General features: G+C 54.6%; 1 protein-coding gene across 1 annotated transcript in view; it reads left to right on the forward strand.

Annotated features, from left to right (window-relative positions):
* WIPI2 (WD repeat domain, phosphoinositide interacting 2) overlaps positions 1–6,953 on the forward strand; it is a 29,273-nt gene extending 22,320 nt beyond the window's left edge. The window contains 6 exon segments of the mRNA XM_032459962.1: positions 1,678–1,748; positions 2,214–2,321; positions 3,235–3,399; positions 4,187–4,294; positions 5,265–5,395; positions 6,104–6,953. Coding sequence (XP_032315853.1) covers positions 1,678–1,748; positions 2,214–2,321; positions 3,235–3,399; positions 4,187–4,294; positions 5,265–5,395; positions 6,104–6,216 — 696 coding nt within the window. The 3' untranslated portion in view covers positions 6,217–6,953.
* The last annotated feature ends 3,387 nt before the right edge of the window (positions 6,954–10,340 follow it).

Genomic DNA, 10,340 nt, shown 5'->3' on the forward strand with positions numbered 1-10,340 from the left:
TTAGAGCGGCTCGGCGCTCTCAGCCCCGCCGCGAGCCGGGTGCGCGGCCTCGCTGAGCTGTGTGGCTTAGCCTCGCCTCCTGGGAGCAGCAGTCACGCTGTGACCGCAGCCCTTACTTAGTTACATTGCACAGCAGGTGCCATCGAAAGTATCTCTAAACCTAAAAGTTGAGGCTGCAAATGGCAAAACCTTTGCCATGGTAATTTTTGGATATGAATGCACTAATTATTTTATCCCCTAATTCTCAAGAATCACAGACTTGGTTGATGTCCTTCTAAGCCAGAGAGAACCACTGTCTTCTGTAATATTTTCAAAAAGGAGCCTGTTTTATCCCAGCCTAATTCCTAATGGCTGCACATTTCCCGCTGTGTGACTTTACCATGGCTTCTGTGAACAGTTCCTGCTGCTCTGCGTTTGCGCTGTCTGTAGATTAGGGTTTTTTTTCTCTCCTATTTGTAAACACGACATAATCCTAATGGTTCTTATATTTAACGGTTTGAACCTTCTAAAATTTGTAGGGTATGAGGTTAAATATTGAATAATTCTTCCTACCCCGCAGGCTTAGAGCACTACCTATGTGAAGACTTTCCACTCGGTCAGTCTGCTTCTCTTTGTGTCACTTTATTACCGTAGCTCCTGGCTTTCTTTTTTTTTTTTAATTTTATTTTATTGAGTTATAGTCAGTTTACAATGTTGTGTCCATTTCCAGTGTAGAGCACAATTTTTCAATTACACATGAACATATGTATATTCATTGTCGCATTCCTTTTCACCGTGAGCTACCACAGGATCTTGTATATATTTCCCTGTGCTATCCAGTATAATCTTGTTTATCTGCTCTATATATACCAGTCAGTATCTACAAATTTCAAACTCCCAGTCTGCCCCCCCCCCCCGGCCCCGGCAACCACAAGTTTGTATTCTGTCTAGCCCCTAGCTTCCTTTTACTGTTCAGTTGTTGAAAGTATTCACTCTCACGTTCATGGCTGTTCTCTCCTGTTTACTCTCCCAGACGTTCTGGTCCTGTCTCCCCATCCACACTCGCCCACGGATCTGGGAGGAGGTGGGAAACTAGAGGCGTGGTGGGGAAACCGCCTTCTTCAGACTGTTTCATGCCTGTGCAGGGTATATGCCGTAACTCGCCATTTAGTCACATTTTCTTGTGTCTCAGTCGTAGAACTGACCTTATATAGGTTTTCCATTTTGTAAGTTTGGGTTTATTACTCTTTAGGCAATTAAGTAACATTGCCGGCTGCTCAGTTGTTAATCAGCTCTCATTGGGAGCTCAACTTGAAGTGGGAGGAAAGGATGTCAGAAGGGCCTCAGAGCTCCAGGAGGGTGGAGCTAGGTGGTGCTCCCTGACGTGGAGCAGTGCTTAAGGGTGTATGGTTAGTTCTTGAAAAAAACTTCAGATAACTTAGGAAATACAGAACTATTATATTTCAGCTTTGACTTTGAGACTAATAGTGTTTAGAATAAGTAGTGAGTTACAGTGGGTTGATGTAACATTAAGTAGACGAGGAATGGGGGATGCTCTGGCAAGTGTGTGTCAAGGGTCTGAAGGTGGTGTGTATGTCGGGTCCAAGCCACACTGTCCACTCAGTTCTCAGCATGGAAGAAGAAAAGTCAGATGTCGCTCGGCTCAAATTCCTGTCTTTCCTTCTTTCCCTGTCACAGGGGACCGTGATTAGGGTGTTTTCCATTCCAGAGGGACAAAAACTCTTTGAGTTCCGGAGAGGAGTGAAGAGGTAAAGTATATAAATCCCCAGAATCAATTCTGGAGCTTCTGTCTGGGTTTCAGGTCCATATTCTCTGTGATCAGCAGTGGCACCCCAGACACTGGGGACCCCAGTTCACCAGCATTTTCAGCCCAGATGGGTGGCCAAGGTGGGGTTTTATTTAGAGTCTGGTCGTGGTAGGTAAAGGGACACTTTCATAAAAGCAAACTGGGTTTTCTTTGTCTGCAACTCGCCCTTGACTTCCTGCAGTGGCCAGGTAGCCAAAGGGCATGGAGGAGGAACTCCAAGTCGGGTGTTACTTGGAGTTGCAAAGAAAATTGGCCTTGTGAGGTTATGTTAAAGAATGGGTTGGACAGGGTATCACCTTTCAGACACCCTCCTTCCTCAAAACAAGCCCCTGCAGGAGGGTTGCCGGTAGGCCCTCGCTGTGTGTGCAGGGCACAGCCTGACTCAGCCCCTCCCGCCCGTCCCCAGGTGTGTGAGCATCTGCTCGCTGGCCTTCAGCATGGATGGCATGTTCCTGTCCGCGTCCAGCAACACTGAGACTGTGCACATCTTCAAACTCGAGACTGTGAAAGAAAAGTGAGTTGCAGAGATGTGTTCGCTCAGTGTAGCACAAAGCTCGTCTCCCTGACGGTGGAAACACCAGCGCAGGCGCGCTCCTGCCTGGGGATATTTCTGCCCATGAAGACCCGGCGCTGGCTGCAGGGGGAGCGTCCCCAAGTCTGGGCTTCGCGGTGGGCCAGGCGGTGCTCTCGTGGGGAGCGTGCGGGGAGCAGGAGGCATGGAGCGGGGAGACGCGTGTCTTTGGTCCCCTCTCGACGCTCCCCCCCCCCCCCCCGCACAGAGCCCTTCTCAGGACTGCCCGTGGGCGGGGAGGCTCGTCCCCTCCTGCCAGAGGCCGCTTTCCTTTTCACAGCAGTCGTTTCACGGTGTGTCTGCACAGTGGGTGTGCGCTGTGAAGCGGGGGGTTCTCTCCTCTGAACCTTGGCGCGAGCATCCCGCTGGGGTCGGTGGTGTTTGTTTGTACCGTGTGTCACTCTAAGGAGCGTTCAGAACAATTTACAAACGTGCACAAGGTGAACAACAACAGAGTGGGGCTACGGGAAAGTAACGACCGAGATTGTGCTCAGGAGGTTCTTGGAGACTTCCTCGTGGAAGGATTGGGCAGACAGGTCCTGAATTTGGCATCTGTCTTCACAATTGCTACTTAGCAGGGCGCTGACCACTTGCTCCGATCTAAGGTGGCCACTACAGAGAAGCACGGTTTCTCTGGGTTCTGGGACCTGGGGGCCCCTCTGCAGACCTTCTGAGGACCCTCTGTCACGTCTCCAGGGTCCCGAGAGGCGTCGTTTTCTGTAGCCCCTCTTCCCTGAAGTCTGGGAACTGCCCCTTGAGTTTCAGGCCTCATACCTGTCTCTGTATGAGCAGGACGTGGTCATTCTCACGGAAGAGTCCAGCTTTGTGAATCTGGTGGCGTTTCCCCCCTCCCCAGACCTCAGGAGGAGCCCACCACCTGGACGGGGTACTTCGGGAAGGTGCTCATGGCATCTACCAGCTACCTGCCCTCCCAAGTGACAGAAATGTTCAACCAGGGCAGAGCCTTCGCCACGGTCCGCCTGCCTTTCTGTGGCCACAAGAACATCTGTGCGCTGGCCACGTGAGTAATGCAGGCGCCACCAACCCGCCCCTGCCCCCGCGCATCCGGCCAGGAGCAGGTCCAGGGTGCCGGGGACGGGGGCCGTGGCCTCAGAATAACCCGAAAGCTTAGACCTTTGATTTCATCGGGAGTCACAGGGGAGCAGAGGGACCCTGAAACCACGTGCCCTGGCTGTTTGTAGATCCGGCTTCTGCCTCAGCCCCCAGATCTTCCTTTTGGATTTTGTTGAGAACATTTAGAAGGTTCATGAGAAACCATCAAGACAGAACCCGCAGGGACCTCCAGCAGCAGCTGCCTCACTGTGGTCTGAGGCTCTCTGAGGAGCCCGAGGCAGCTTCAGAATGCACCTCCCTGGGATGGTCCACAGTCAGCCCTGCGGGGAAAGGCGGTCTCAGAAATTCAGTGACAGCACCTGTGTGTGATTCCATGAATCTTTGAGACATTATTTCACTTCCTTTTCCAGCTAGCGTAGCTGAAGAGTTTAGGAAGATGTCTACCCTTAGCGATCAGAGCTGACTTTGTCTCCACCTGTTCTCTTGCGGGCTTGTGTGTGTGTGCCCACCGGGCGCCCCGTGGTCTGGGTGTGCCGGCGTCAAGCAGCACCGCGGGCGTTACGTCCGTCCTCTCGCACAGAGATGACATATCGAGTGCACAGAACTGGATTTGTGCTCATTTCGGGCGGGAGGAGCTGGGGTTTTCCTGGCCGGGCCAAAGGCAGGGCTGCTGGTTCAGTAAGAACCTTGTGAAAGTTTTGGTCCTAGAATTTGATACTTTTTGTCTGCCATAGAATCCAGAAGATTCCCCGGTTGCTGGTGGGAGCGTCCGATGGGTACTTATACATGTACAACCTGGACCCCCAGGAGGGAGGCGAGTGCACCTTGATGAAGCAGCACAAGTAAGTGGGCCCCGCCGGCCCTGCCGCCTCCGTGTGTCGGCTGCTATGGCGCCTGCCGTAGGCTTGCTCGCTCCCCGACCGCCAGGGGCGCAAAGGGACGATCCCAGGGCCACTGCCTGTGCCCAGTTGGGAGCTTTGCTTCACCAGACAGAATCTGGGGCGGGTGCAGACCCCACTCGCCCACGCGCCTGCCCACGTCCCAGCTCAGTCGCTGGGCAGAGATGGAGGAGGAGGGGCCGGGTGCAGCGCTCGTCCCTCTTCCCGGGGCTGCGTCCACTAAGGATGCGGCCCAGTGTTGACAGGAGCGCAACGCCCACACGGGGTCGCCCGCGACGTGGTGTGCGGTCTTCCAGAGCTGGCTGCCTCTCCGGGTACAGCTTCTCCCTTTGAAGAGAAGGAATTAATGCTTGTTAATTGGGAGGCAGTGCAGGTAGGATTTTGTTTTTGCTTTTTTATTGAACAGTGGTACTGTGATAGTCCTATAATCACGATGGACATGGGGGTGATTTTGGGTTTTTATAGCGAATTCTGTTTATGATCATTAGTTGTTTTTTTAATTGGAGTTTAGTTGACTTTTGTAATGTGTTCCTGGTGTACAGCATAGTGCTCTAGTTAAACACACATGTTCTTTTCCATGTTCTTTTTTGTCGTAGGTCACCGAGGCTGTTGAGCGTAGTCCCCTGCACTGTACAGGGGGCCTTGCTGTTTATTCAGTACACAGTAGTTTGTATCATGATCATCAGTCTTAGAAGCGAGATAACTTGCCTCGCTAGGTGTAAGTTTTTCCATCAGACCTAGCACATCAGAGTCCCAGTGAACAGACCCCCAGTCACCACCGTGTAGGGCACGCGCGTGGCCGTCCCTCTGACGAGGGCCCCTGCGCTGTGCTGCAGGTCGGGCCCAGCTGCCCGCCGGCCGTGTTGTCTTCACGCCCCTGACCGGCCTTGCTGTGGGTCTTTCTCGTCCCCAGGTTGGATGGCAGCGGGGAGACAACCAACGAGATCCTGGACTCCACATCCCATGACTGCCCCCTGGTGACTCAGGCCCACAGCACGGCCGCGGCCAAAGGTGCTCACGTGCCTTCGTCTCCCACGACACTCGGTAAGGGCGGGGACGCCAGCCCAGAAGGTACGCCCACTAGGCCCCCGAGTGGTTCTCATGTGTCCTGCTGGGGTTGCCCACCTGCCACTTGGCTCTGGGTGGGGCAGCAGCCGTGCTCGGGGGAACTGTGGCAAAGCCCAGTGTTCGAGGCCTCTCAAGGCCAAATTCAAACAGAAATAGTCATCAGGCTTGGTGGGCACGTGACTGTCCCCTGCTTGCTGCCTCTCGGCTAAGGCCCTGCCCTGAGCCTGGCCCTGTCGAGTGCATGTCCTTAAGCTTACCTCCCCACGGGCCGCGCCCTCCACACGGTGGGACTCCTCACGAGGCGTCTTCCCCCAGACCCACCTGACCCCGCTCGGGCAGTGCTGTCTTTCCGCTCACGTGCGCACTTGTACCCACTCGCCTTTCTGACTCTGAGGGGAAGGGCCCTTCTGGTGACGGGAATCTCTGAGTGTCCCCGTCCCTGTTCTGAGCACCCTGCTGAGCAGCTTGAGCACTTCAAGCCCCCTGGTCACAAGACAGTTTGCAGCCTGTCCCCTGGGAAGCCCCTGTCACGGTGCAGAAATGTCCTTTCTGACGATTGCGGGTCTTAGGAAGGAACCAGCTCCATCTCGAGCTCCGTGCGGCTGCAAATAGCTCGCTGTTCAGAGGAGAGGTGACATTTTCAGCTCCCGGGTGGGCTGTGAACTCCCTGCTGTCTCTCTGCAGCCTATGCGGACGAGCTGGGCGCGGCGGGCGGCGTGTGTCTGGAGGATGAAGCCAGCGCCCTGCGGCTGGAGGAGGACAGTGAGCATCCTCCAATGATTCTGCGGACGGACTGAGCTCCACCTGTGAACTCTTTCGACCCCTGAGGCAGAGAACACTGGCTTGACAGAGGACTTCAAGTGATGCTGCTATGAACTTTGACCCGAGCTGGGGGAGAGGATGGCAGAGACTTGAAAAGAAAAAAAAAAAAGATTGTAGCTGTAGCCTCATTCCATACTGTTGAGAAATACATTGTTTTCACTTCAGTGGCTTTTAATTCTGCTTATGAATTTTAGCTTTCTGTTTGTTTTCTTTTTTTGCCAAAATTAACTGTTTGGTGAAGCCCTGAAATCTTGCTTTGCATGTGTCCGTGTGCCAAGCCAGCACAGGGGCCTAGAAGCCACTTCATGACACACTGCAGTCATTTGGTTTTTTAAATCTATGTGTAATGAGGAGCGGCACGAGCAGGCGGCGGCACACGGCGCGGGGCTGGTTCTGCCCGGGCGGGGCCGGGCGTCGGCCAGGGGTGGGGAGCCTCTCTCCCTGGAGCCCATCTGGGACCATTTCCCCATCTTATTTTGTTAATTAAATTCTTTCCAAATTGGACTCTTCTGGGATTCCTTCTGTGATGGACTGGTGTTTCTGGTCCTGCTTTCCTTGTGGGTGTCAGAAGGGAGAGGTCCTTTCTGACACCGAAAACCTTCCCTCTGCGGCATGTGAACTTGAAAGAACGCCCGGGAATCCCGGCGTGAAGGAGCGTGGTCTCGGTTGCCTCATTAAATGATCTGGTCTTCACTTTAACCTTCCCATCAAACAGCTGTGTGTCGGCTGGTTTTTTTGAGGAACGTCTGTGGCCCAGAGTAAAGCGTGGTGGGCCCCCGAACCCCGCCCCTGCCAGGAGCTCCACCGTCTGTCGGGCCTGGGACGAGGAACCGCGAAAGAGAGTTGGCTGTGAGCGCCTCCCTCACAGGGCGGCCTGTGCCTTTCTGTCTTCACCTTGCAGGGTGGTTCAGCAGAGCAATGAGAGTTTGTGTCCCAAGGTTCGGTGTTTGCCTGGCCTCCCTTCTCATTTTTACAGAATTGAAACAACCTCAGATACCTCAAACTCTGCATTCTAAACCAAGACGCGTAGCGGTTCAAGTTCTGAGGGGTTGTAAGCGGCATTAACGGCGTGAAAAGTGGTTCTGGGTTCTTTGGGACGGTGATCGTTACGGATGGAAGTGGAAAAGCCACAGTAACGTGTCTGCCCTCCGTCTTCAGCTCGTCGGGTGTTGGACAGAGGAAGGGTCTCCAGGTGTCCGTTCCAGGTTGTGCAGTGTCCCTGGATCGCAGTGGCTGAGTGGCTTGTCACAGGGAAGTGGGGGTCGCTGCACCGATGGCCCACCTTCAGTGCCCAACCTTGCGGTCAGTCCCCACCCCTCAGGCTGCTGTCCAGTGGTTGGCTCTGGGGTGCCCAGGCTGCGTCTGACTGCGACAGAAGTCTCTAGAAATTCGTGTTACGGCAGCAATGTGAAGTGCCATGTGAGTTAGAGGTGAAGGTGGAAACGTAAGTCGGCTTTTCCCAAAACCTCTGGCACATCTGTCCTGGCTCCCCAACGAAGCTGTCCCAGTGGTAGGTCTGATGCCGAGCATCCGCTGAGCCCCGAGCGGGGACAGGGGGCCTGGGCAGGACGGCTCACCTGCGCCCCACCTGGAGCCTCTCTCTGGCTCTGGAACAAGGCTTGAGGTCTGTCTCTTCAACGGCACCTTAGTGGCAAGAGTGTACGCGGCCGGGGTGGGGCCCGCGGCTGGGGTGGGGACCGCGGCCGGGGCCTCCTGAGAACCAGGGAGGGAATGGCCTTCCCTGCTGACTGGCCCTGGTCCTGCGTGTTGACTCTGCATGGTGATCCGAGGAATCAGACCCACTTTGCCGGTTTCTCTTGTCAAAGGCACATGGTTTTGTGCTGCTTTGGGTCAGTCGTCCTCGCAGATGCATGTTCTTCCCCCTTAGGTCAGTGCGGGCCCAGCAGGCCTGCCGGGCACCGTCTTCCTGGACGTGCGTGCCCGTTTGTCTGGGTTGGTTTAACCTGTGCGCCGCCGAGCAGGGGCCCAAGGATTCTTGGCTGAGAAAACTGGAAGAGCTTGGGGGATGTTTGCAGACCCACCATCGGGGAGATGGTGCCCCCCATTTCCCTCTGCCCCTCCTGTTGCCACGAGCACCCTGTCCTCTGTGCTCCAAGCAGGTCTGAGTCCCAGGGTTGCCGGCTGAGGCGCCTGCAGGAGGCTGAGAAGGGGAGAGGCTGCTGAGTGGCCGGTCTAGGACTCGAGGGGCCGCACTAGAAATGCAACCGGGAAGGGCTGTGGCCGGGACGAACAGAGGACGTGGACTGATTTGTGGGACCCCAGACTGTACACCAATATTCATTTTTACGTCATATTTTTCCAGGCTTCAGGAGAGAGGATTTGCCCCCAGGGAGGGGAGGATGGATAGGACACGATGCCAGGAAACTTCCTTCCTGGACTTGTGTGGATCGGGACCAAACCTCTTGTACTTTCTCGAATGACAGAGCCAAGTGTGGATTGAACCTGAAGTTAAAAAGGACTGAATTCAGCCCCTGCGTCTGCGGCGGGGCCCGGGGCCTCAGGTTCTGGACGGGCCGGCAGGAGCGAGCCCTACCCCACGGCCTGTTGTGAAGTGTAGCTCACGCGGGCACCCGGCCCGTGGCGGCCCCCGATCAACACCGAAATGGAAACTGGTGTTAGGGAGGGGACACCCCCATTCCCGTTCAGTTCTGGTTCCTGAGCACAACGCCGGGGAAAGTCAGCCACAGTCACCCACAAGGCTGCACGTGGCTCCCGCTCGTCCCTGCCCTTCTGCTCCTGGACACTAAGCCCTGAGCCGATGTGTGCGTCGTCTCGGGGGGCTGGAGACCTGCTGAGTGTTGGATGCTGAGCACTGCCCTGTGGCTGCGGTTCACCGTGGGACCCCGGGGCCTGCAAACCTGCTCCCGGCCAGGGCGACCAACACACGAACTCCTGCCTTCCTGGTCTCACCTGTCAGGGCCCCCGGGGCTCCACGCCGAGGCTGCGGCCGAGGAATGAGTTACCAAGCTCTGCCTCCTCACAGGCCCAGTGAGGGAGGAGGAAAGAGAAGGAATCCTCTTGACTTCTCCACGGCCAGCAGGGACCGCGAGCAGAGAGACTAGACTGCGCTCCGGTCGCTGCTTAGCAAAGGAAACACGAGCAGCCAGCAGAGCGCCGGCGCCCACAGTCCCCCGTGATGCACTGGCTCCGAGCTGCCGTGAGCCTCGCTTGGGGTGGTGTTTGTCCCCCACCAGTATCTCTGTAGCCTCTCTTCTGCATGCAGAGAATGCCAGGATTCCCGGTTTTAAATGTATACGTAACACCGTAGGTAACACAGCTGAAAATCCAAGTAACGTTACTTTACAAGTGTACTTAACCACTCCTTAAACCAGCGGGTGGGCTGAAAACGGGGGTTCGGGTTCGGGTTCGGGTTCATGGTGTCAGAATTGTGAAAAGAAAGTGCCCTGAATCCATTGGCATTCTGTTCGGTGAGTTTTTATACAGAATTCTCTTCCTGAGTAACTTATTCCTTGTTGAAAATCCAAAATGCTCGCTCGTCACCAAGCAGACATTTCACCGATGTATATTTTAGTGCTTAACCCAGGTCAAAATCCTCGGCCCATCTTGTACCTTTTTATTCTGTGGACTTTGTGAAGCCCAAAAAAAAAAGTTGGATTTTGAGGTGTGACCAGCCCTTATCCTTCCCTGGTACCTAATCAGGAAAATCTTTAATTTGGGAAAATTAAATCTTTTTGAAGCTCAGAATTTAAAGGGACTGTTTTGATTCTTCACTCCTGTATTTTCCTTCCTTACCAAGTTGTAATTTAATTATTCCTTCTTGTGTTTCTTTTCTAGATGAGCCTGTTGTATGCGCTGCCTGTGTGTATAGGGGTGTGTGTGTGTGTGTGTGTGTTCAGTGAATGTATGGTGTGTGTGTGGTGAGTGTACGATGTGTATGTGTGTATGATGTCTGTAGTGTGTGTGTGTACGTTGTGTATGGTGTGTGTGGTGTGTGTATGGTGTCTGTGTAGTACGAGTGTGTGTATATGGTGTGTGTCTGTGTAGTGTGTGTGTGGTGTGTGTAGTGGGGGATGTGTGTACGGTGTGCGTGTAGTGGGGGATGTGTCCATGCCGTGGC

Source organism: Camelus ferus, chromosome 18 (assembly GCF_009834535.1).
Source record: "Camelus ferus isolate YT-003-E chromosome 18, BCGSAC_Cfer_1.0, whole genome shotgun sequence".
NCBI lineage: Eukaryota > Metazoa > Chordata > Mammalia > Artiodactyla > Camelidae > Camelus > Camelus ferus.